The following is a 27,948-nucleotide window of genomic DNA, read 5'->3' as shown; positions in this document are numbered from 1 at the left end:
GTAAATCACAGAGAGGAAAGATTTTACAATGGGCAAACACTGACTAAATATTTATAAATAATTATTGTAAAAATTAAGCACTTTTTTTCATAACTTTATTTTCACTGCCGTTCCTCTTTAACATATAAAAAAATATTAAAGCACAGTTTTAAATAGAGATGGCCCGAACGCTTCACAGGCAAGCTTTTTCCAGCGAAGTTCAGGTATTCGTGCTCGCCGCTGGCGGCGAGCACATGGTGAACTTCGACCCACCCCCGTACATCATCATTGGGCTACACTTTTACCCCTTACATCACAGTCAGTAAGCACATGGCAGCCAATCAGTCTGCACTCCCTCACGGACCCCTCCACCCCCAATAAAAATGCAGCAGCATCGGCCATGTTTCAGTCTGTTTCAGCTACTGTAGTGAGAGGAAGGGAGAGACACATTGCTGAGATAGGGAAAGCGTTAGCTAGGCCTTTTTTTTGTTCCTCAATGACTGACTTGCTGTTAAAGCACCCCAAAAAGCCCTTCTGAGAGCTACTTCATCCTTCTGCTGTAAATTAATTGTGCGCCACATTAAACACAAACAGTAGTACTACAGTGCCTCTGTTATCAATGTATTGTGTTTAAACTATTGCATATCTCTGTATCTGATTCTCCACAGAGCCCACTGGCACCCACTCACAGCTGTGCCCACTACTGCTGATCTAATTGTGTACAACCTTAGACACAAACAGCGTAGTACTCCAGTGCTGTATTTACCACTATATTGTGTTTGAACTATTGCGTATCTATGTGTCTGATACTCCACACATAGAGCCCCCAGGCCTGCTGCCAGCCTGCCACCTGCAGAGTGCTGACTTAACATTCCTTCCAAAATATCATTGATATGTTTAAAAAATAACATTGAAATGTTGTGTGCTTTTTTTTTATAAATAACTTTTTATTTTTTTATTTTTTACAAATAACTTTTTTATAAGTAACTTTATAAATATTTTTTTATATATAACTTTGACAATTAGGCTTAAACAAAAAATAGGGTGTAGACTGAGCCTGTCTGCTTCAGTTGAGCGTGCATGCAGCACCTGCACATCTATGGCCTTACAGACCTGTTGCACTCAATCTCGCGTTGCTGCTTGTTCGCCTAACTAGTTAGCATGGTGGAGTTCACAAATAGGCTAAGAAAAAATAAATAGGCTGTACACTGACGCGGGTCTGCTTGGTTCCATCATAAAGTTCCATTATTAACTTCCCATACTGGTCTGCTTGGTTCCTTTATATATTTCTAAAAGGAACTCCCCATCCAGGCCTCTTCTGGTCCATTCAGTTGAGCGTGCATGCAGCACCCACACACCTAAGGGCCTTACAGAGCTGTTAGTGCACAATTTCGGTAAACATGGTGTTTGGTCTGTCAGTGTGAAGCTGGCATAACCCTTACATTACCACTCTGGATATTTAAAATCAGCCCTTTATTCTACCAATTGCGGAATGTACTGTGATTTTTGACCTTTAGGGATTAAAACGCGACTTTGCGTCAACTCCATAATTTTTGGTGGGACTTTTGGCATGGATCCCCCTCTGGTATGCTGCTGTCCAGGTGTTAGACCCTTTGAAAGGCCCGCCCTACTAAATCAGGAGCTCCTGACGTGTCAATGACGATGAAAGTAGTAGGGCGGGCCTACCAATGAGGAAGTAACTGTGCAGGGTGGATGAACGCCGAGGCGCTGCGAGGCATGAGACGTTGATGCTGACAACAAGCCTAGCCTGGTAGCCACCATATGGGGGAGAGCCCATAAAAACTCTGTGCCTACATATAAAGCCATGGACATGTGAGTGTGCATTTTTAATAGTTTGTTAAATTTTTGGATGGTTTTAGGCTATGGGAGCCTTGTGCTTTTATTCTGAGGTGTATGCTTTATGAAGACTCTGCAAGATAAAGCAAGCTGTGGATCATTAGAGGCTGGGGATCGCCTAAGAGTATCCCACAAGCGCATTAGACCCATCTGACAGGGGGTCTAGGGAAAAGGGTGAGTGCCCAGTCTTGAGGGTGTGGTGGAGGTGTGCACACTGAAACTGCTGCAACTGAAGTTGTCCACGTTTAGAGCTTGAAGATACATATGGACTTGTATTGCCTGTATTGTTCTTAGAGCAGAGTGCTGTGTATCATTCTGTATGCAGAGACTTTCCTTTTAAAGCTGTAGCTTATATGATACTTATAGGGAAATGATGTGTTTATTGTGTTAACAGGTAGACCCAGAATTATGGTCAGTTTACGCTACAGTCTCTGGATATTCATCCTGACCCCCTTTATTCCAGCTGTGTGTGGTGAAAACCAATGTAACCTCGAAGTTTTGGGGTTGGATGGAATTGTGCAGCCTGGAGATGTGATATTGGGGGCTGTATTACCAGTTCGTGTTGCAGACGTCTACCAATATCCATCCTTCACTTCGAGACCTTCATCACCCACCTGTTCATTGTAAGTATAGTGACTCAAGTCAGCTATTACTATGTTAACCAGTTCACCCCCAAGGGTTTTTATCCTAACGGACCAGAGCAATTTTCAGTTGTCAGCGCTCCTCCCTTTTATTCCCTAATAACTTTATTACTACTTATCACAAGAAAATGATCTATACCTCGTTTTTTTCGCCACCAATTAGGCTTTCTGTGGATAGTACATTTTGCTAAGAATTTTTTTATTCTAAATGCATTTTAATGAGAAAAACAGAAAAAAAATAAAAAAAATCATTATTTCTCAGTGTTCAGCCTTTATAGTTTTAAAATTAAACATTCTCCTGTGGATAAAACAAACACGTTTTATTTGCCCAGTGGTCCCGATAATTAAACCGTTTAGATTATGTCCCTACCACAATGTATGGCGACAGTATATTATTTTGAAATATAAGTGGTTATTTTTCTGTTTGTTCTGGCCATAATTACAAGCCCCTATGTAATAAATTAAAATTAATTTTCCCCCATAAAATATAGAATAAAAAAAGCTGAGTCCCTAAGGCAACTATTTTTTTTTTTTTTTAAGCTGATTTTTTTTTTTACAAGTGTTTTTTTTGGGGGGGAGGGTTGGAAGTGTAATTTTATTAATGATGTGTATATACTTGAAAATGTATGTATTTTGTAGATGTAATATACTTTTTGGCCACAAGATGGCGCTAGTGAACACTCATAGGACGTGTTCACTTTTTTTTTTTTTTTTTTTTACACACTTTATTAAACTGTTACATTTCCTGTTTATGTGAATGGACGTAGCCGCTGTTCGCGGTCACATCCATTCACTCCAGGCACTGCGATTGGGTAGAGGACTGTTCAGTCCTCTTCCCCAATCGCCCAGCACAGGATCCCGACGGTAATGGCGGCGGTAGCGGCGGACACACGGCGGTAGCAGCGGCGGAAATGCGCGACGTATTAAAACGTCATGTTGCTGTTAATAGCGGTAAGCATGACGTTTTAATACGTTAGGATGGCGGTAAATGGTTAAACTGTGCTGCTCGGATACCCCTTTTCAAAATCCGGATATCCGACCTCAGTATCCGGCGGATTCGGATGTCCGGATAGAAAACCAGAAGTGGCCTTTAAGTTGCTACTAAAAACGTTTTTTAGGGTAAATCAGGCATGTAGCATCATTATTGTTTAAAGGGGAACACTAATTGATGATGTTGGGCCTTAAAATCCCCCCCCCCCCCCAAAAAAAATGGCTGTCAATTAACATCAGGCCTAGGTTCCGGACAGCGGTCAAGCAGCCCAAAGTGTGTCCACTCCAAAGTCCAACCGCACAACTGTGACATGGCAGTTTTCAGCCAAGACACCTCCAAAAAAGTACGCAGCAATTGTGTTTTGGGTTAAATATAGGTGGTATCAGCACAGCAGCAGTGGCCTGAGGCACCCTGGCAGTGTGAGCAGCACAGGCAGCAGGAGCAGGGCAATTCAGCAGCAGCAGGTGTAACGTGTGCCAGGAGCTTGCCGGACGTGTCACTTGTCCCTTGGCACTTGTCCCTTGGCACTTGGCACGTGTCACATGCCACTTGTCACGTGGCACTTGCTAAGTGCCACGTGACACGTGGCAAGTGACACATGCCAAGTGCCATGTGACACGAGCCAAGTGTCAAGTGCCGAGTGACAGTCAGACAGCAGAGGAGAAGACACTAGTGCACAGTAACTGTCACACTGGCACTGCTCACAGCACAGCAGTTCTGTAGAAAGCTAACACAGTAGTACTACTACTCTAACAACTACTAGCACTGACTGCAATACTACAGTACTAACAACACAATAACACAGTAGTCCTATCCCCTAATCCCTAACCTAACTAACCTATACTGTAGCTAGCTAAGGCTAATTGCTGGCCAGCAGGCAGCAGCTGGCCTGGTCTGTGCACAGCACACACACAGACACATAGCAGCTGCCTGCAGCACACACTCTGACTGTCACACAATGACATCAAGCTAATTAATGATTTAACAATAGTGTAGTGATAGTAAAGGGATTAATCACTGAACAGCTTTCGGTTTATCACTGTGTACAGCCCTTGCTAGGCCAGCAGCACTGGAGCACACACTCTGACTGTCACACAATGACTGTCACACAATGACATCAAGATAATTAATGATTTAACAATAGTGTAGTGATAGTGTAGGGGTTAATCACTGAACAGCTTTCAGTTTATCACTGTGTACTGCCCTTGCTAGGCCAGCAGCACTGGAGCATGTCTCTCAGTGAGCATTCAGCAAGCTAGGACGATATGTCTCATCATGGCAGCCCTCCTTTCCGTGTCACAAAGATCTGAGCATTTGTGTCACAACGTCAAAAAGGTTGGGAACCACTGTCCTAGGAGATATCTCAGGAGAAAAGCTGAATTGCATATGGGCGTGTGTGTGTGTGTGTGTGTGTGTGTGTGTGTGTGTGTGTGTGTGTGTGTGTGTGTGTGTCTGTGTGTCTGTGTGCGTGCATGCGTGTGTGTGTGTACGTGTGTGTGTGCGTGTGTGCGTGTGCATGCGTGCGTGTGTGTGCATGCATGCGTGTGAGTGTGTGAACGCAAGAAGAGGATGAAGGGGGGGCACAAAAAGCAGGTTTCGATCAGGGCGCTGTGAAACCTAAGGCTGGCCCTACTCACTCCAACATGAATAATCGCAGATACCTTTTGTGTTAAGAAGGCAAACTTTTGTTTTCATTTTAAATAGTGTGGTACATATAGTAAGATGTTATTTTTTTCTTTCTTCAAGGTTGCACTTTGGCTATTTCCAGCAGCTCCGGGCCCTGCTATTCGCTGTAGAAGAGATGAACCGGAATCAAGAGTTGCTGCCTAACCTAACCCTCGGCATAGAGTGGTACGACTCTTGTGGGGTGATTCCTCTGAACACCGCAGGTACTTTACAAGTGCTCACAGGACAAAACGTAGCCATCCCTAATTACCGGTACCTACGCAGTGCTCCTCTCAGTGCTTTCATTGGCTCCGCCTCTTCTACACACTCCATAGCCACAGCTAACATACTGGGGCTTTACCACTACCCTCAGGTAATGAATGATTGCCTATTTAATGTAAAGATCATTTCAGAAAAGTGCCCTTAAAGGACATCTGCGGTGAAAATAAATTGATGAGATAAACTATTGTATCTATCCTCCTTTTCCTAAAAAAAATATATTTAATTTTTTTAGATATCCCACAGTTTTATTTTATATTTAAATCTACTTTTTACGATTTTACTGTTTCATTGTCTCAGCAAATGTATGAACTATTGACCTTTTTTATCTCTTTCCTGCTCCCAGAAGCCATTTACTGCCAGGAAAGTGTTTTATAACTGTAATTCCTTATCAGTGAGGGTTACGCTACAGTTAGACCCAGTGCCTACCCAGACAGAAACTGTCACTTGCAACTTTTTTAGGTAGAGTAAGAAAAAAGAAAAGGAATACAGCATAGTGATTTGTATGCTAGGCACTGTACATACACATGTCTATCTCATCATGTCACGTGTCATTGTCACCTTGGATGTCCTTTAAATATACATTTTTGTTTTCTGCAGTACACTTGGGCTCCTTTCCAACTAGGTGCAAAATGTTGCAATTTGATTATTCCTCAATAGCACCGCAATGGTCACAAAGCACATTAACGGTGTGATGCAACCATACAGTGAGACTTACAGTTCCAACTTCCATGAAAGTATGCCTCACTGGCAAAAGTGCATGTTACCCTGTAAACACAAGTCCACCCACTGCATTATTCTGACAGATCCTGTTGCACTGCGATCAGTGTGATAACCCCATAGGACTATCATTGCATTTGCATTGCAATGCGTTCATTTTGTCCATTGCTAGGGATGGACAGAAATGCCCATTTCAGATTCCATGGAAACTCAGTTTTCCATCAATGCCAGTTTCTATTTTTTCAATCTCCGATTTTCCAATTTTTCGAGAAGTATTTCATTACTCATTTTTTTTTGTATCAGGGAATGCAAAAAAAATAAATAAAAAAAAAAAAACACAGAAAAAAATGGAGATCGGAAAAACAGTAATCGGAAAAACAGAAACCGGAAAAATGGAGACTCAGTCTTGTAATTGTTCTAAAATTACTGTGGTGATTAGGGATGGTCGCTGGATTCCGCGGAATTAAGAATTCGGTGATTCCGGCCGGAATTTGGTGATTCCGTTCCGTTCTGACAGAACGGAATAGCTATATCACTATGGCAGAATTTCTACGGAAAAATACGAAATTCCGCAAAAGTTTACTGAATGCAAATTTTTTTGCCCACCAAACTAATTTTTGCCTAATAAGAAGTGTTTCTGCTCGACAGACTCCCTCCCTCCCTCCTCCCTGAGGAGGGTCTTGTCTTCCAGGGAATTGTAGAATTTTAAAAGCCAGCTTACATACATTGGCTGGGTATCAAACCCAGGTCTAGTGCTTGGTAGGCAGCTCTCCTCACCACTATACCACCAACAACAGTACATGCTGAAGCCAACCTAGCATGTACCATTGTGATATATCCAAGAGAAAAATGAGCTTGCTTAGGGATTTGTAGGCTGTCAAAAGCCAACTCACATACATTGGCCAGGAAACAAACCCAGGCCTACTGCTCTGTAGGCTGCTATCTTAAACATTATACCACCAACACAACACACTACAATGCTACATGCTGAAGCCAGCCTAGTATGTACCATTGTGATATATACAAGAGAAAAATGAGCTTGCTTAGGGATTAGTTGGATGTCAAAAGCCAACTCACATACATTGCCCAGGAATCGAACCCAGGCCTACCGCTTGGTAGGCTGCTATCCTAACCATTAAACCACCAACACAGCACACATGCTACAGCATGTAGTGTTGTTGGTGGTATAGTGGTGAGGAGAGCTGCCTACCAAGCACTAGACCTGGGTTCAATTCCCGGCCAATGTATGTAAGCTGGCTTTTGAAATCCTACAATTCCCTGGAAGATAAGACCTCGGGCCTGATTCACAAAGCGGTTCAAAGTGTTTGCACGCGGGTGAAAAGCCCCTTATCACGCCTAAACTCACTTTAGGCATGATAAGAAGAAACTTGCGTGAAATTTCCACGTGCAAAGTGTTGCGCGCGCGCCCGCGTGATTGCGCGCGCAGCGCCCCGCAACGCCCATTGAACCCTATGGGACTTTGCGCGCGTGCGTGCGCGTTTGCGCGCGAGCTTCGCGCGAAGAGCAGCAAAAATCGGTGATAACTCAGCGGTGCAAAGGTTATCATGCCTAAAGTCTTTTAGGCGTGATAACTGAGTTTTCACCGCTTTGTGAATCGAGCCCCTCCTTCCTACAGCAAGAGGAAGGGAGGAGGAAGGACTAAGGGAACAGTCAATAGGTTCTATGGGCTACTATTTAGCATAAATAAGGTTCCATTTGCGATTACTTTAATTTTTCCATCGGAATCCGGAATTCCGCTGAATTTTACGAAAATCCTAAGGATTTTCATAGCAACAAAATTAAGTGCTGGTGGAATCTGAGAATTCCGGCGGCAGGGCCGGCGCTACCATAGAGGCAAAGGGGGCAATTGCCCCAGGGCCCCAGAGCTTGTAGGGGCCCCCAGTGGCTACAAGAGCAAAAAAAATTTTTTCAAATCGACCTTATAGAGAACCCGAGGTGGGATTTAATTATGCTAGTGGAGCACAGAGGCTGGTTGTGCACACTAACACCAGCCTCTGTTGCCCCATGGTGTGCCTCCAGGACCCCCTGTGCGCCGCTATACCCCCCGCAGTGCTGGCGACACACAGCGTGTCGCCAGCTCAATGTTTACCTATGCGCTGTCTGTCAGCGCCGCTCCCCCGCCTCCTCCGTATCGGCGCTACCCGCCCGTGTCCCTTCCCTCCCGCTGATTGGAGGGAAGTGACGCGGGCGGGTAGCGCCGATACGGAGGAGGCGGGGGAGTGGCGCTGACAGAAAGCGCATAGGTAAACATTGAGCTGGCGACACGCTGTGTGTCGCCAGCACTGCGGGGGGTATAGCGTCGCGCAGCGGGATCCTGGAGGCACACCATGAGGCAACAGAGGCTGGTGTTAGTGTGCACAACCAACCTCTGTGCCCCACTAGCATAATTAAATCCCACCTTGGTTCTCTTTAAAGTTTTTGAGAAAATCGATTTTAAAGTTTCAAAGGAAAAAAAAATACACATTTAAAAACCTTCCAAATTTAATGGTTAATAGCAAATCCACCTTAAATGCTAGAAACCCTAAATTTGCAGAATAAATTAAGGAGATCATTGGGAATAAGAGGAAAAAACAAATTTTCAAAAAGACCTTATAGTTTTTGAGAAAATCGATTTTAAAGGTTCGAAGGAAAAAAAGTATACTTTTAAATGCGGTAAATGTCACTTTTAGTAGCAACCCTAACGCTAAAGTAGTTTTACATGCATCAAAAGAAAGAGCAATAAATTTCCTGACGGGGTTTCCAGGGTGTCCATACGCAGCCGCAGGGCTTTGGCCAGGGATCGCTATAGAGCCGCAATATGGCTGTATGAAGATCCCTGGCATTTTTTCCTATTTTCCCAATTTTTTTTTATGTTTAGAGAGTGTAATTTTTTTTTTTTTTTAATTATGTGGGGTCCCCCCTCCTGAAACTTTTTAACCCCTTGTCCCCCATGCAGGCTGGGGTAGCCAGAATGTTGAGCTCCGACCGATTGGGGCTTCACACCCTGACTATACCAGCTGCAAAAAAGGTCCCTTAATGCCGATTTTTGTTCCGGGGTTTCTGTTGGGGGGGCCCCAGGTTTATTTTGCCCTGGGGCCCCATTGTTGCTTAAACCGGCCCTGTCCGGCGGAACGGAATTTGCTGTTTCCGATCATCCTTCTTTGATTCGGCTAAAATTACCGAGTTGCAGTAAATCGGATTTCAGCGGAATTCAGATATCCGCAAAAAAAGCACATTTTCTTTTCCCAATGCATTATGCCCTATTTACTTAGATATTGTTGCCTAATTACTGATCACCCCAAGTTAACTGGGGTACAAAAGAATCAGTGTGATAGCCCCATAGGACTTCTAAATGTTGATGTTCTTTACTTTTTCTTTAAAAGGTCAGTCATTATGCCACCAGTTCCCTCTTGAGCGACCGTAAAACATTCCCTTCCTTCTTCCGGACTGTGCCCAGTGATGCATTCCAGTCCAGAGGCCTGGCCAGGCTGGTATTGCATTTTCGCTGGACTTGGATTGGTCTTCTGGCTGTGGACAATGACTATGGACAACAAGGAATCCAGTTGCTCAAACAAGAGATCACCAAAGCCGGAGCATGTGTGGCCTTTACTGAGAACATCTTGACCAGCAAGCAAGACCGTAACGCTCCACACATAGTGAAAGTCATAAAGAAGACTTCAGCCAGAATTATTGTCGTCTTCTCTGCAGGTCTGGATTTGCTCCCAATTCTGGATGAAATGACCAAACAAAACATAAAGGATAAGACATTTGTGGCCAGCGAAGGATGGTCCACAACTACACTGCAATATATGGGAGTCTTTTCTCATCTGCTTGCTGGAACAGTTGGTTTAGCCTTTTACAGTGGGCTGATTGCTGGGTTTCGGGAATATCTCTACAAGCTCCATCCTAACATGACTTTAGGAAGAAACTTGGTAAGATCATTTTGGGAGGAAGCATTCAGTTGCAAATTTTTAAATGGCAACTTGGTAACCCAAGAAAAAGTTTGCACTGGAGATGAAAGTTTAGAAAACATCAAGAACAGCTACAATGATGTCTCCAATTTACGGGTGGCCTACAATATCTACACTGCAGTTCATGTTGTAGCCAAAGCTCTGGAGGATCTTCAGAATTGCGAGAAAGTAGAAGGTCCACTCTTCGAAAGCAGAATCAAATGTACAAATGTAAATACTTTCACCCCATGGCAGGTAATCTAGATCACTTTCCTACCTTCTGTTCCTATATTATAATTGTTGTCTAGTCTTGAAAAACTTTTTGTATCTTTTTTACAAGAAAGATTGTTTCATAAACCAATTCTCATTGGTCTTGAGCCTAGGATATTGAACCTTTTAAAAATATTCTAATGGTCCGAGATTTTGATTTTGGGGTTCTCATAAGCTGTAAGCCATAATCATCAAAATTATAACAAATAAAGGCTTGAAATATCTGGCTTTGCTTATAATGAGTCTACTGCATATCTTAGTTTCACCTTTTAAGCTGAATTAGTGAAATAAATTAACTTTTGCATGATATTCTAATTTTTCGAGTTTCACCTGTAATTCAGAAGATTTAGTGGCTATTCACCCCATTTATATTGAGGAGTTCTTTAAATTGAGCTTGTAGGCAACTGTTTATGCAATAAGACTCCAGACTTAAGCTGGAAATATGTAGCGATTTTGCAGCCCGACCTTCTGATTCAATAATTTTATTGAATGGGACAAAAATAGGCAAAAGGCATGCCCGATCCATGATTCAACTGATTTGTACACTGCGGTGGTACCAGCATGCGAGATCAGGATGAGTGAGGAATGCAAAGGAATTCCCAGCCACTGCAAACACACACACACACACACATTCAAATGTACCCAACACCCCGCCCATGCATTAACTAGTGTTGGGCGAACACCTGGATGTTCGGGTTCGCGAACGTTCGCCGAACATGGCCGCGATGTTCGGGTGTTCGCGCCGAACTCCGAACATAATGGAAGTCAATGGGGACCCGAACTTTCGTGCTTTGTAAAGCTACCTTACATGCTACATGCCCCAAATTTGCAGGGTATGTGCACCTTGGGAGTGGGTACAAGAGGGAAAAAAATATTTGAAAAAGAGCTTATAGTTTTTGAGAAAATTGATTGTAAAGTTTCAAAGGAAAAACTGTTTTTTAAATGCGGAAAATGTCATTTTTCTTTGCACGGATAGCATGCATTTTGCCGCCATGTAGTCATAAATGTAATAAAGATAAGAGGTTCCATAAACAGGGACCGGCAACGCTAACCCAGCAGCAGCACACGTGATGGAACAGGAGGAGGCGCAGGAGGAGAAGGCCACGCTTTCAGACACAACAACCCAGGCCTTGCATGAGGACAAGAAGCGTGCGGATAGCATGCTTTTTACCGCCATGCAGTCATAAATGTAATAAAGATAAGAGGTTCTATAAACAGGGACCGGTAACGCTAACCCAGCAGCAGCACACGTGATGGAACAGGAGGAGGCGCAGGAGGAGAAGGCCACGCTTTCAGACACAACAACCCAGGCCTTGCATGAGGACAAGAAGCATGCGGATAGCATGCATTTTGCCGCCATGCAGTCATAAATGTAATAAAGATAAGAGGTTCCATAAACAGGGACCGGCAACGCTAACCCAGCAGCAGCACACGTGATGGAACAGGAGGAGGCGCAGGAGGAGAAGGCCACGCTTTCAGACACAACAACCCAGGCCTTGCATGAGGACAAGAAGCATGCGGATAGCATGCTTTCTACCGCCATGCAGTCATAAATGTAATAAAGATAAGAGGTTCAATAAACAGGGACCGGCAACGCTTACCCAGCAGCAGCACACGTGATGGAACAGGAGGAGGCGCAGGAGGAGAAGGACACGCTTTCAGACACAACAACCCAGGCCTTGCATGAGGACAAGAAGCGTGCGGATAGCATGCTTTTTACCGCCATGCAGTCATAAATGTAATAAAGATAAGAGGTTCCATAAACAGGGACCGGCAACGCTAACCCAGCAGCAGCACACGTGATGGAACAGGAGGAGGCGCAGGAGGAGAAGGCCATGCTTTCAGACACAACAACCCAGGCCTTGCATGAGGACAAGAAGCGTGCGGATAGCATGCATTTTGCCGCCATGCAGTCATAAATGTAATAAAGATAAGAGGTTCCATAAACAGGGACCGGCAACGCTAACCCAGCAGCAGCACACGTGATGGACCAGGAGGAGGCGCAGGAGGAGAAGGCCACGCTTTGAGACACAACAACCCAGGCCTTGCATGAGGACAAGAAGCGTGCGGATAGCATGCATTTTGCCACCATGCAGTCATAAATGTAATAAAGATAAGAGGTTCCATAAACAGGGACCGGCAACGCTAACCCAGCAGCAGCACACGTGATGGAACAGGAGGAGGCGCAGGAGGAGAAGGCCACGCTTTCAGACACAACAACGCAGGCCTTGCATGAGGACAAGAAGCGTGCGGATAGCATGCTTTTTACCGCCATGCAGTCATAAATGTAATAAAGATAAGAGGTTCCATAAACAGGGACCGGCCACGCTAACCCAGCAGCAGCACACGTGATGGAACAGGAGGAGGCGCAGGAAGAGAAGGCCACGCTTTCAGTCACAACAACCCAGGCCTTGCATGAGGACAAGAAGCGTGCGGATAGCATGCTTTTTACCGCCATGCAGTCATAAATGTAATACAGATAAGAGGTTCCATAAACAGGGATCGGCAACGCTAACCCAGCAGCAGCACACGTGATGGAACAGGAGGAGGCGCAGGAGGAGAAGGCCACGCTTTCAGACACAACTACCCAGGCCTTGCATGAGGACAAGAAGCGTGCGGATAGCATGCTTTTTACCGCCATGCAGTCATAAATGTAATAAAGATAAGAGGTTCAATAAACAGGGACCGGAAACGCTAACCCATCACAGATGGTCATTGTTCATGTTACTTGGTTGGGGTCCAGGAGTGTTGCATAGTCGTTTCCAATCCAGGATTGATTCATTTTAATTTGAGTCAGACGGTCTGCATTTTCTGTGGAGAGGCGGATACGCCGATCTGTGACGATGCCTCCGGCAGCACTGAAACAGCGTTCCGACATAACGCTGGCTGCCGGGCAAGCCAGCACCTCTATTGCGTACATTGCCAGTTCGTGCCAGGTGTCTAGCTTCGATACCCAATAGTTGAAGGGTGCAGATGGATTGTTCAACACAGCTACGCCATCTGACATGTAGTCCTTGACCATCTTCTCCAGGCGATCGGTGTTGGAGGTGGATCTGCACGCTTGCTGTTCTGTGGGCTGCTGCATGGGTGTCAGAAAATTTTCCCACTCCAAGCACACTGCCGATACCATTCCCTTTTGGGCACTAGCTGCGGCTTGTGTTGTTTGCTGCCCTCCTGGTCGTCCTGGGTTTGCGGAAGTCAGTCTGTCGGCGTACAACTGGCTAGAGGAGGGGGAGGATGTCAATCTCCTCTCTAAAGTCTCCACAAGGGCCTGCTGGTATTCTTCCATTTTGACCTGTCTGACTCTTTCTTCAAGCAGTTTTGGAACATTGTGTTTGTACCGTGGATCCAGAAGGGTATAAACCCAGTAATTGGTGTTGTCCAGAATGCGCACAATGCGTGGGTCGCGTTCAATGCAGTCTAGCATGAATTGAGCCATGTGTGCCAGAGTCCTGCCAGAATCCTCATCATCCTCTTGTGAGCGTTGTGATAGTTGTGATGCATCATAGTCGTCACCTTCTTCCTGGTCTGCTTCTGCTGACCATTCGCGCTGAATTGTGGAAGTCCAACGTGCACCGCTCTGGCCCTCGTCAGTGGTGGCATGAAATTCCTGCTCCAACTCCAGCTGTTCCTCCTCCTCTTCTTCGTCATAGCTGCTGGGGCCAACAGATGGCCTGATGTTGGTACCATCACGCTGATCGTTTTCTCCTTTAGATTCCCCCAGTTGCATCATGACAGCTGTTTCCTTGATTTTCAACATTGACTTCTTCAGTAAACACAGCAGTGGTATGGTAATGCTGACTGAAGAGTTGTCACTGCTCACAAGCAACGTGGATTGCTCAAAATTTTGGAGGACTTGGCAGAGGTCCAACATGTTGGCCCAATCGGATCCACAGCAGCTTGGCAGCTGTCCAGATGCGCCTCGGTACTGCGCCGTCATGTACTGGACCACTGCACTCTTCTGCTTGCAAAAGCGGGCTAGCATGTGCAGGGTAGAATTCCAGCGCGTAGGGACATCACACAGCAAGCGATGGTGGGGGAGATTGAAGCGCTCCTGCATCTTGGCGAGTGCCCCCGAAGCAGTACTGGAATTTCTACAATGTTTGGCCACTCGTCGCACCTTCAACAGAAGATCGGCCACGCCTGGGTATGTCCTCAGGAACCGCTGAACTACTAGGTTCATCACGTGCGCCAGGCAAGGGATGTGTGTCAGCTTAGCCAACCTTAAAGCGCGAATGAGATTACACCCATTATCACACACAACCATGCCCGGTTTCAGGTCCAGCGGTGCCAGCCACAAATCCGTCTGTTCCTTTATTCCCCTCCAAATTTCCTCCCCTGTGTGCTGCTTATCCCCAAGGCAGATCAGCTGACGCATGCCAACAGCTGTGTTGCACTGCTTCCACGATCCTACTGCTGCTGGGTTAGCGTTTCCGGATGAGGTACAGCTTTGAGATGCGTTGGAGGAGAAGGAGTCAGAGAGGTAGGTGCTGCTGTTGTTATCCAGTGGGAGGGACGGCGGTGCAGCTGTTTGCGGCGTGGGCAACACCCGCGCCGTAGCAGGTGAGGAATCGCTGCCAGGCTCCACAAGGTTCACCCAGTGCGCGGTAAGGGAGATGTATCGACCCTGGCCGAACGCACTCGTCCAGGTGTCAGTGGTGAGGTGAACCTTGCAGGCAACGGCATTCTTCAAGCTTCGGGTTATTTTGCTGACCACGTGCTCATGCAACTCAGGCACTGCAGAGCGTGCAAAGTGGTAGCGGCTGGGAACCACGTAACGTGGGATGGCCACTGACATGCCCTTGAAGCTGTTTGTCTCCACCACTCGATATGGCAGCATTTCGCAGGCCAGAAGCTTGGCTATGCTGGCTGTTAGTGCCACGGCCCAGGGGTCATTTGCTGGCAAGTTCCTCTTGCGCTCAAGCATCTCCGAGACAGACAACTGAACCGTAGGGCTGCACACTGAACGGCTGTTGGTTGTTGTGTTTGATGACTGGGAGACCTCAAGAGCACTATTCCGGAAAGTGACAGTGTCAGCGTCGTCTGATGTTTGTGAATGTTGTTGTGAACCACGCAATGGCTGGGCTACTGCTGCTGCTGAGGAGGGTCTGGTGGTGAGTCTGGTGACCCCAAGGGAGGCAGTGTTGCTGGTACCCTGTCTTGGCGGCCACAGAGTGGGATGTTTGGATACCATGTGGCGGGTCATGCTGGTGGTGGAGAGGTTGTTAATATGTTTCCCCCTGCTCAGGCGGGTCTTGCACACCTTGCAAATCACCATGGTACCATCCTCACTGCAGTCTTCAAAGAAAGGCCAGACTTTGGAGCACCTGCCTTGCTGGGGATTTCTGTTTGCGCCTCTTTTGCGTCTCACTGTAACTTCCACGCTTGTGGTGCCTGAAATTTCGCGCCGCCTACCTTGTGGCACAAGGCGAACTCGTGCAGCAGTGGGTTCTTCAACAGACTCATCTGTGCTGCTACGACGGCGATGTTCTAATTCACATACAAAATCTGGGTCTCTGTCAACATTGTCCATACCCTCCTCCTCTTCCATCTCTTCAAACTCGTCATATGTGATTGTGGGCCGCCGCCGTGGAGTAGAGTCCCCACAACAACCTCTGCGCAGCACACTCCAACGTCGTCTTCAAGATCTTCTTGCCCGACCTCCTGCAATTGAAACCGCTCCTGCCCAACTTGCTCTGGGATTTGGGTTTCAAAGTCCTCCTCGGACTCGCCTTGCATTTCAGTGCGCGGTGCATTTCCCACACTAAATGGTTGTGAATCCGGGCACAAAATTTCTGGCTGTTCCATTGACCTTTGAAAGGTGGAAGTTTGTTGGGCTGGGAATAGCTCCTGCGAATACCCCATTGTGTCCTGAGGAAATTCTTCGGACTGGTTATTTGGCAGTTGTGTGCGTGGTGTCGCTGCCGGTTGTGTCAGCTTTGTGCCCACTGGCTCCTTGTAACTGGCTGAGGACTCGGACCTCGTGCGTGATGTGCTGGTGCTGCTTAACCCACTGCTGGACGCTTGAGAGGTCATCCAATTAATTATCTGGTCCTGTTCTTTTGGATTTGTGAGGGTTGATTTCCTGGACAACATGGGCGGTATTGAGTGGGTTTTCTTCGGTGCTCCACTGTGGCCTGTACGTGAACCGTCAGGGGAAACACCTCTTCCCTTGCCCCTCCCTCTTTCACAGGATTTCTTCTTCATTTCACTTATCCTTAAAGTACACGCTGACTGGCAGCAGTACAGTGGCAGTATAGAAATGCTATACAGTGGCGGGTGAGCGGTGTACTACTATTCCCAGCAGCGACACAGAGCACAATGCTATACAGTGGTGGGTGAGCGGTGTACTACTATTCCCAGCAGTGACACAGAGCACAATGCTATACAGTGGTGGGTGAGCGGTGTACTACTGTTCCCAGCAGAGACACAGAGTGGCAGTAAACACAATGCTATATAGTGTGGCTGAGCGGTGTACTACTGTTCCCAGCAGCGACACAGAGCACAATGCTATACAGTGGTGGGTGAGCGGTGTACTACTGTTCCCAGCAGAGACACAGAGTGGCAGTAAACACAATGCTATATAGTGTGGCTGAGTGGTGTACTACTGTTCCCAGCAGCGACACAGAGCACAATGCTATACAGTGGTGGGTGAGCGGTGTACTACTGTTCCCAGCAGAGACACAGAGTGGCAGTAAACACAATGCTATATAGTGTGGCTGAGCGGTGTACTACTGTTCCCAGCAGCGACACAGAGCACAATGCTATACAGTGGTGGGTGAGCGGTGTACTACTGTTCCCAGCAGAGACACAGAGTGGCAGTAAACACAATGCTATATAGTGTGGCTGAGCGGTGTACTACTGTTCCCAGCAGCGACACAGAGCACAATGCTATACAGTGGTGGGTGAGCGGTGTACTACTGTTCCCAGCAGAGACACAGAGTGGCAGTAAACACAATGCTATATAGTGTGGCTGAGCGGTGTACTACTGTTCCCAGCAGTGACACAGAGCACAATGCTATACAGTGGTGGGTGAGCGGTGTACTACTGTTCCCAGCAGAGACACAGAGTGGCAGTAAACACAATGCTATACAGTGGTGGCTGAGCGGTGTACTACTGTTCCCAGCAGCGACACAGAGCACAATGCTATACAGTGGTGGGTGAGAGGTGTACTACTGTTCCCAGCAGAGACACAGAGTGGCAGTAAACACAATGCTATATAGTGTGGGTGAGCGGTGTACTACTATTCCCAGCAGCGACACGGAGCACAATGCTATACAGGCTGAGTGGTGTACTACTGTTCCCAGCAGACACACAGAGTGGCAGTATTCACAATGCTATATAGTGTGGGTGAGCGGTGTACTACTATTCCCAGCAGCGACACAGAGCACAATGCTATACAGGGTGAGCGGTGTACTACTGTTCCCAGCAGACACACAGAGTGGCAGTAAACACAATGCTATATAGTGTGGGTGAGCGGTGTACTACTATTCCCAGCAGCGACACAGAGCACAATGCTATACAGGGTGAGCGGTGTACTACTGTTCCCAGCAGACACACAGAGTGGCAGTAAACACAATGCTATATAGTGTGGGTGAGCGGTGTACTACTATTCCCAGCAGCGACACAGAGCACAATGCTATACAGGGTGAGCGGTGCACTACTGTTCCCAGCAGACACACAGAGTGGCAGTAAACACAATGCTATATAGTGTGGGTGAGCGGTGTACTACTATTCCCAGCAGCGACACAGAGCACAATGCTATACAGGGTGAGCGGTGTACTACTGTTCCCAGCAGACACACAGAGTGGCAGTAAACACAATGCTATATAGTGTGGGTGAGCGGTGTACTACTATTCCCAGCAGCGAAACAGAGCACAATGCTATACAGGGTGAGCAGTGCACAACTGTTCCCAGCAGACACACAGAGTGGCAGTAAACACAATGCTATATAGTGTGGGTGAGCGGTGTATTACTATTCCCAGCAGCAACACAATGACCGGGGGACTCTGGCTAGCCTGGCTGGAGAGAGAACTACCCTGCCTGCCTACCCAAAGCTAAACCCACAGACAAATGGCGGAGAAATGACGTGGATCGGGTATTTATTTACCCGAACCACGTGACCCGTTCGGCCAATCAGAGCGCGTTCGGGTCCGAACCACGTGACCCGTTCCGCCAATCACAGCGCTAGCCGGACGTTTGGGTAACGTTCGGCCATGCGCTCTTAGTTCGGCCATATGGCCGAACAGTTTGGCCGAACACCATCAGGTGGTCGGCCGAACTCGAACATCACCCAAACAGGGTGATGTTAGGCAGAACCCGAACAGTGGCGAACACTGTTCGCCCAACACTAGCATTAACCACTTCACCACTGAGGGGTTTTACCCCCTGAGCACCAGAGCAATTTTCACCTTTCAGCACTCCTTCCATTTATTTGTCTATAACTTTATCATTACTTATCACAATGAAATGAACTATATCTTGTTTTTTCCACCACCAATTAGGCTTTCTTTAGGTGGGAAATTATGCCTTGAATTATTTTATTCTAAATGTGTTTTAATGGGGAAATAGGAAAGATGTGGGAAAAAATTAATTATTTTTCAGTTTTCGGCCATTATAGTTTTTAAATAATGCATGCTACTGTAATTAAAACCCATGAAATGTGTTTGCCCTTTTGTCCCGGTTATAAAACCGTTTAAATTATGTCCCTATCACAATGTTTGTCGCCAATATTTTATTTGGAAATAAAGGTGAATTTTTTTCAGTTTTGCGTCCATCCCTAATTACAAGCCCATAGTTTATAAAGTAACAGTGTTGTACCCTCCTGACATAAATATTTAAAAAGTTCAGTCCCTAAGGTAACTATTTATGTATTTTTTTTAATTGTACATTTTTTAATTACAAAAAAAAAATGGGGAGTGTGGGAGGTAATGTGTTAATTTTTTGTGTATAAGTAATTCATTTGTATGTGAAAAATGTTTAGGGTGTAGTTTTTCTATTTGGCCACAAGATGGCAACAGTAACTTTTTGTTTAATGCGACTAGGAGGCTGGGTAAACGGAAGTACTAGGAGGCTGGGTACGTTTTTTTTTCACAATGATCGCGCTGCTTAGCGGAAAAGCAGCAGATCATTGCGAGGCTTAGATCAACGAACGGGAATGGATTTTCCCGTTCATTGATCTCCGCCGAGCGGCGGGTGGCGTGTTTACCCGCGGGAGTGTGCTCTAGAGCGAGCGGGAGCGCGGGCAGCGGCGGGAGTGCGGAAAGTACGGATTTCTCCGTCCCTGGGGGTTAAAGGATGGAATAAGGGACGGAGAAATTTGTACGAGCGGGGGTAAAGTGGTTAAAACCTCACCTGTTTCCACTGCTGTGATTGTCCAGCTCCTCCTTCTTTCCCGTTGGCATCCCGCATGGCTTTTGGGTATAGCACTGGCACGTGAACATCTGTTGGGGCAGTTGCGAAGGCAGCGGGGGCGGGTCAAAAGGCTGATTCCTGAGATATTTCATGCTGAAATCAATCGGGAATTGCCCTGTGGTTTATGGGGAGCCAACAGATCTATCTCTGATCAGAATAAATCAGAGAGATATTTGTCTCTTGCTTGATCGGCCCATGCATTGCTGGATGTACGGGCACCTCTAGTCATAATATGCCTTTCCCTTGCTGCCTCACTAAGCTGTCACATTGTCCAGTAGCCACTGTCTCTGTTTATGTGATATAAGTGATAGAATAAATGAGCATGCAACAGTTCATCCATGATGTTATCTTAGTAAGGGAGAAGGGGCAGGTGGAATTTAAGACTTACAGGATATCCGGGGCGAGTGACTTTAAAAAAGTAATGATCTTTTAGCTGCATAAATCTCCTGGTATGCGGATACGGTACTTTCTTCTTCTTCTTCTTCTCTGAAGGCAGCTTTTTCTTCTCCCCTTGGACTGTTTCTCCTTTCCCTTTCTTTCTTTATTTCTATGTAATATTTTAATTTAATTGACAAATTCTGATTGGCAAACACGATGAGACTTTATGCCCAACACCAAGAGCGTGGTAATCAAGCCTATCAATATGGCTGGGCCTTCATAAACTGTGGCTAGACTCTGAGCTGATCAGAAGAAAAAAAATCTCCTGGTATGCAGTCTGTGCCCTCCTTTCCCTCTGTTTTCCTCCAAGTGCTTGCTATAAACTGTCCAGATTGGGCCCGACCCATCCCTGGGTCGGCAGCCATGACCTGGAAGCAGAAGTCCAAAATCACCACCACGCCTGCGCAGTTCACATGGCCGTGGGTGCGACTGCACAGGTCTCAAGCCTTCTGCCGACCTTGCTCCCTGAGGTCTTCTGGACATAGTGTGCATGCTCAAATCACTGGCAGCAAGCGCACTATGTCCAGGAGAGCGCTAGGAGCAAGGAAGCAGTGGCAGAGAGCTTGAGACATGCGCAAGTGCACCCGTGGCCATGCGAAATGCGCAGCCGCGGAGGCAATTTTGGACTTCTGCTTCCCGGCTGACCCCGGTCCAGACAGTTTTGCCAGCATTGGAGGAACACAAGGGAAAAAGGAGGACACAGACTGCATCCCAGGAAATGTATACAGCTACATAGGTGATTACTTTTTTTTAAAGTCACTCACCTTGGACAACTTTTAAAGGATACCCGAAGTGACGTAATGAGTTAAAAATGTGTATGTACAATTCCTAGCACACAAATAACTATGCTGTGATCCTTTTTTTCTTTCTCTGCCTGAAAGAGTTAAATATCAGGTATGTAAGTGGCTGACTCAGTCCTAAGTGTGTTACCCTCAGTGGGACCCAGAGGCGGGACAAGGTCCTCCAGCACCCAAGGCTGAGACACCAAAGTGCGCCCCCCATCCCTCCCACCCCAGCCGTCACACGCTGGCTGCTATTACACCAAGAGGCGCCACAGAGCCCACAACCTCCCCAACACCTTAATATCTAGTTATCTGGCTTGCAGTCACTGCAGTATCCCCTTTTCTTATTTATTTCTGCTTAAAACACAATTAGGAGTGACAGCTGAATTAATTGTGCGCCCCCTCCTACACTGCGCCCTGAGGCTGGAGCCTCTCCAGCCTATGCCTCGGCCCGGCCCTGGTGGGACCCTCACTGATAATAAATTCCCCTTTTTATCTATTTATTGCTTTCAGAAGCCATTTTCTGCTAGGAAAGTGTTTTATAGTTGGAATTTCTTATCAGTGAGGGTCACACTGTAGTCACTTCCTGTCTGAGTCAGTAATAAGTCAGCCACTTACATACCTTATATTTAACTCTTTCAGACAGAGAAAGAAAAAAAGGAATGCTGCATAGTTATTTATGTGATAGGCACTGTACATACACATGTCTATCTCATCATGTCACACGTCACTTCGGGTATCCTTTAAGCCTGAGTCTCACTCAATAAACAGCTAACCACTGGTTCACTTTAAATCTAATAATATGATTTCTTTTTTTTTCACAATCTTCTTCACTGTAGTGTGAATTATACAACATTTTTCCTTTCTTGACCAGCTGATGCATTATATGAAGAGGGTAAGGGTCATTTTGGACAGTGGGAGAGATCTTTTCTTTGATGAGAATGGAGACCCACCAGCAGTCTATGACATTGTGAACTGGCAACTGACCCCAGAAGGAGCTATAAGACAAGTTAAGATTGGCAGCTATGACACCACAGCACCACCTGGTCAAGTCTTCACCATCAACTCAAGCCTGCTGGCGTGGACCACAGCTGGAGAACAGGTAAGACAAGTGCATTTCACAAGGGATAGACAGCATTTTTCTGATACAATTGATATAGGGCCTGATCCAAATCACTTTTTCTTCTAAGTTTTCTCCTAGGTGATAATTTTCATTTTCTGTGAAACATAACTTGTCAGCACTTTGCAATTGAAAAAGTACCAAACAGTTGGTGAAAAGGTACTGTCAAAATTATTCTGGGTTCTGAGTTAACCTTGCTGGGTAGGGATGGTTGGAAGTGTCCATTTCCGATTCTGTGGAAATTCAGCCAGTGCCGATAACCGATTCTGCGGATTTCCGAGTTCTGATTTCCAAGGAAACTTTGGTTATTTTTTGCACTCTGTGATTGGCCAAATACTTCCCAGTTGAATCTGCATTCTCTGATTGGGCCAATGCTTCGAAGTTCTGTGATTGGGCAAAAATTAGCAAGTTGCACGAATGTGGTATTGCCACAGAAATCCGATTTCCGTTTTCTGATCAGAAATGCAGAAATTTCAATTCAGCGGAATCTCAATGAGCATCCCTATTGCTGGTGGCTTATAGGCATGTTGTTGATAAGATGTGGAGATTTCACCAAGGAGAAAACTTTGGAGAAAAAGGGAATTGGATTGGGCCCACAGTCTCTCTCTAGATAATCAGCTTGGGGATTTTTCATGCACATGCACATGACCTGCTTCGGGAATGCAAAGGAGCAGCATCCACTAAAATGACCCTAAAAGAGACAGAACTAAGTTTATGAGCGCCTACATTTGTCCTTTTAACTACCCTAAGACCGCCCCATGCCAATGGGCGTGACAGCAAATCACGCTGATTGGTTGGCGGTGGGAGGGAGGGGGGAAGGAAGAAATAAATAATAAATAAAAGCAACATTTATTAAAAAATAGACAAATATACATAAATACATAAATTAACAAACATCCGGGGGACGATCTGACCCTACAAACAGAGAGCTCTGTTGGTGGGGTGAAAAGGGGGGGGGGGATCACTTGTGCGCTGCGTTGTGCGGCCCTGCAGCTTGGCCTTAAAGTGATCCAGAGACAAAGCATCCTCATGTATTTTACCATATATATCAGTGGGAACAGGCCCGGCCCTAGACTTTTTGCCGCCTGAGGCAAGTTGTCAAGAAATCGCCGCCCCCCCTCCCCTCAAGCCGTGTGTGTGTGAGGGGCCGCCCCAGCTGGAAGGTATAGCGGGCAGGAAGGGGGTATTGGGCCTAGCGGCGGGGAGGGGGGTCAGACCCCCCCCTCCCTCGCCTGGGTCCCCTGTCCTCCGCTCCCCTCCAGCTTTAAACAGTTACGTGCTGGCTGCAGCTATAAGAGGCAACGGGCGGGCGGAGATCACTCACCTCTTCCTCATTCCAGCCTAGCCTGCGCTCCACTGACGTCACTTCCTGCTATGCCGCAGAAAGTGACGTCAGTGGAGCGCACACTGCAACGAGGAAGAGGTGAGTGATCCCCGCCCGCCCTTTGCCTCTTATAGCTGCAGCCAGCACGTAACTGTTTAAAGCTGGAGGGGAGCGGAGGACGGGGGACCCAGGCGAGGGAGGGGGGGGTCCGACCCCCTCCCCGCCGCTAGGCCCAATACCCCCTTCCTGCCCGCTATCCCCTCCAGCTTGGGCGGCCCCTCACACACACGGACGGGCGGGTGCTGCCCCCCCAGAAGTGACACCTGAGTCAAAAGTTTCACCCCTCCTCATGGGCGGGCCGGCCCTGAGTGGGAACATTAGAGAAAACCCCTACCCTGCTCTCTGTTTCATTCTGTACTGCAGGTTGTTTCTTATCAGACCTGATAAAATCCCTGACTGAGCATTCACTCTGGCTTTGCTATGACTCAGCTAAAATGATGCCTGAGCAGAGCCACAAGGGGGCAGGCTTGGGCTTGAAAAGACATGAGAGAACATAGATTGAGCTATAAATATTTCTGAGCGAAGCCAGACTGCATGCTCAGTCGGGGATTTTATCAGGGTTGTTAAGAAGCAAGCTGTGCAGTGCATAATGAAACAGAGAGCAGGGTAGGTGTTTTCTCTAATGTTTCCACTGATCTATATGGTAAAATACATGAGGGTGCTTCGTCTCTGGTTCTCTTTAAAGCTTCAGTGGCCGATTTAGAAAGAAATAGCCTGGTCTTTAGGGGGCTTTAGAACTGTGGTCCTGAAGTGGTTAAAGTGACTCCGAGCTCAAAGTAAAAATAAAATTTGAACTTACCCGGGGCTTTCTCCATCCCAGCCCTGGTCGGAACGTCCCACGCCGGCCTCCTGGCTCTTCTCCCGGCGGCTGTCCGCATAGCGCGGACAGGCCGGTCCCCCGGGCGACACTGGCGAGTGTCGGGCCTTCTCCTTCCGTATACATCACGAATGACGTCACACGCCGGCCGCCGCACGTCATGACGGCGGCCGGCGTGACAGCACAGCGCATGCGCGGTTTAATCGCACATATACGGAAGGAGACGGACCGACACTCGCCAGTGCTGCCCGGGGGACCGGCCTGTCCGCGCTATGCGGACAGTCGCCGGGAGAAGAGCCAGGAGGCCGGCGTGGGACGTCCCGACCGGGGCTGGGATGGAGAAAGCCCCGGGTAAGTTCAAATTTTATTTTTACTCAAGCAAAAAGCAATGCAAACAGGGGCATATCTATTGCAAACACTGAAATTATGACACCCCCCATCATTCAGAGCCCCCTTCCCTTCTAAGAAAAGCATCCTTTCTCACATATGTTTGTTATGGTTGCCTGTGTTTTTTGGCTTGGTATATTTACAAAGTTCCTTTTTTGGAAATATCTCTCCCTATTCCCTCTGTACTCTATTCTAACTTTAACCTTCCTCTATTTTTACACCAAACACTGACCTTCCACTCCAGTCCTAACCTTCCCCTCTCGACTCCCAACCATTAGTAGATTCTTGAGAAGATAAAGTCATTACAACGCCGTATAACATACATGGAAGTGTGTTTGGGAGGTTGGTTTTAATGGGTGCTGAGGAGAAGGTTCGATATCACTATTCTCAAGCATCCTACAACTGTCCTAACTAAAAACAAAGGATTTTGTATTCTCTCATTTGCCAAATACGTCCGAAGTACTGAAGCAATCAGAGAAATAGAATACCACGTACATTTTAGGCCAATCACAAGACTCTGTAGTGTGACTAGTCTAAAATTACCGCAGCAATCCGATTTTCACTGAAAAATTCTGTACTCTCTGATTGGTCCAATGCTTCCGAGGTCTCTGATTGGACTAAAATTCTGATTTCCATTTTCTGACTTCTGAGTTCCGATCGGATATGCCAATATTTCCAGTGAGAAATGCGGAATTTTCAATTCCACAGAATCCTAATGAGCATCCTTCCTAGAAACAGACAACAAGCAGCCTATCATACTTGGTTTCTTTACTGTGTATCAGTTTTAATCACACTCTTCTCCTAGGTTCCTGCATCAGTATGTAGCGAGAGCTGCCCCCTAGGATCTAGGAAGGCAGCCAGGAGTGGACAGCCGGCCTGCTGCTTCCAGTGTGTTCCCTGCCCTCAAGGAGAAATCTCCAATCAGACTGGTAAGTCTGCATTAAAAACTATGGAATTAGGAGCACACTAACCAGTGTTTTCAGTGTGTACAACACCCACTATACAACAGTATGAATGGCCCTGCCTAGGAGAACTTACGAGGGAAGGATGATGTAAACAGTTTGATTAGCTGATAGATTTGTAAGGTTCTGATTTGCTGGTCCTGATCATGTGTTAAAGGGACCCTGAGCTGTGTGCTAAAAAAGAAAACGGGACTTTCCTGGGGCTTCCTCCAGCCCACCGTAGCCCACGAGGTCTCCAGCATCCTCCGGAACCCCTAGGTTGTCCTGCTGGCAGCTCCGGTAATGCGCCGGCTTCAGGTGAAGTAGAGCATGCTCGCCCCCCGCTGCGTGCCCTTCGCATCATCACATCGGCTGCCAAAAGAGTCTTGCGCATGCGCGGTTCAGTCTTTAGAGGATCACGCATGCGCAGGTCTCTTACAGCAGTCAGCCTGATGATGCAATGGGTACGCAGCCGGGGCGAGCATGTGCAACTTCACCCGAAGTCAGCGCATTACCGAAGCCAGACGGGGCTAGGAGTAAACCCCAAGTTAGTCCAGTTTTTTTTTTAGCATACAGCTTAAGGTCCCTGTAAACCAGGAATTTTATGACAAGGTGTAAAAATATCATGTAGGAGAAAACACAGGATAAAAAGTGAATTGCATATGGGCCCTTATCAGGAAGACATAATGGTAGTTAGAAAGACCTCTTTATTAAGAATATTTTTTATCATATATTCCTGTTAATATTTTTATTTATTACATGCCTGTCAAACATTATTTCCCATTATACATTTCAGATTCTCTCAATTGCTTCAACTGTCCGTGGAATGAGTGGCCGAATCTTGAAAAATCCAAATGTATTCAAAAACACCTTGAGTTCCTCTCCTATGAGGACCCACTGGGGTCTACATTGACAGCCACCTCCATTTTGTCATCTACAGTTCCTAACTTTATACTGAGTTTTTTTATACATTATCGACATACTCCAATAGTGAAAGCCAACAACTTCACCCTTAGCTGCCTTCTCCTGGTGTCCTTGTCCCTTTGTTACCTCTGTTCTTTGGCTTTTATAGGATACCCTGAGCCTGAGAAGTGTCTTTTGCGTCAAGCTACATTTGGTTTGGTTTTTGCTTTGTGCATATCTTGCATTTTGGCCAAAACCATCATGGTGGTGTTTGCTTTTATGGCAACAAGGCCTGGAAGCAGTCTTAAGAAATGGACTAATCCTAATGTGTCTTATATGATAATATTGGGATGTTTCTTGCTACAGTTCCTCCTGTGCACCTCCTGGTTGGTTATGGCTCCTCCTTTCCCACAATACAATACTCAAACTGAACCAATATTCCTTATTGCTGAGTGCAACGAAGGCTCTGGCATTGCCTTCTGGAGTATGTTGGGCTACCTCTTTCTTCTGGCCACCATTAGTTTTATTGTGGCCTTCCTGGCGAGGAGACTTCCTGACAGCTTTAACGAGGCCCAGTTTATTACTTTTAGCATGCTGGCCTTCCTCAGCGTCTGGATATCTTTTATCCCAGCATACCTCAGTGCTCAGGGTAAATACACGGTGGCCATGGAGATCTTTGCCATCCTGGCATCCAGTTGGGCTCTGGTCATCTGTATGTTTATTCCTAAATGCTTCATCATATTGTTTAGACCTGACATGAACTCCAGAGACTATCTAATGAAAAAAGACAGACAACAATAGGATGCTGTTTAAAACCACTCCACTACTGAGGTTTTTTGTACAGCTATGATAATTAAGCAACAACTTTATCACTACCTATCACACCTAAATGATCTACTGTATATATTGTCGTTGTTGTTGATTTTTTTTTCTGTTTTATTTACTTTTTTGTTTTTGTGTCTTTTCAGGACAAATTAGGCTGTTTGTGTATGATATAATTTAAAAGGCAAATAAGGAAAAAATACACTATTTATCCATTTTCATCTATAATAGCTTTAATGTCAACAGTTCTACTATACATTGGACCAACACATTTTGTTTGTCTATCTCTACTGTTTATTAGAACAGTTCATTTTGTTCATCATGTATTATGTGAGTGAGTAGTGGAGCACTCCTCAAAGTAAATGTCCGGATGTACCTCAGTCGAGCCAGCCGCACTCTGGTTCATCAATAGTAGCAAAGGTAAGGACCGGCACCATCCAAGGTTATGTATCAGCTCTTTTATTTGGCAAAAATCAATAAACAGCCGTATCAGCAACTGTTCAGGGCAAGCGCCCCTTTGTCAAGCTAAGCTGTCTATGAACACATATGCACTGAATTGCAGCCTGAATTTATACTCAGTATGGACGA

General features: G+C 46.4%; 1 protein-coding gene across 1 annotated transcript; it reads left to right on the top strand.

Moving 5' to 3' along the window:
* The first annotated feature begins 158 nt into the window (after positions 1–158).
* On the top strand, positions 159–27,339 carry LOC137562024 (extracellular calcium-sensing receptor-like). Its single transcript, XM_068273367.1, has 7 exons — positions 159–297; positions 2,231–2,459; positions 5,215–5,506; positions 9,516–10,337; positions 21,861–22,088; positions 25,500–25,623; positions 26,432–27,339. The coding sequence occupies exons 1-7, from the start codon at positions 159–161 to the stop codon at positions 27,337–27,339; spliced, it is 2,742 nt and encodes a 913-aa protein (XP_068129468.1).
* Positions 27,340–27,948: the final 609 nt, after the last annotated feature.

This window comes from Hyperolius riggenbachi, chromosome 3 (genome assembly GCF_040937935.1).
Source record: "Hyperolius riggenbachi isolate aHypRig1 chromosome 3, aHypRig1.pri, whole genome shotgun sequence".
NCBI lineage: Eukaryota > Metazoa > Chordata > Amphibia > Anura > Hyperoliidae > Hyperolius > Hyperolius riggenbachi.
Note: the sequence above shows the minus strand (reverse complement) of the source record. Positions and strands in the feature narration are given on the sequence as shown.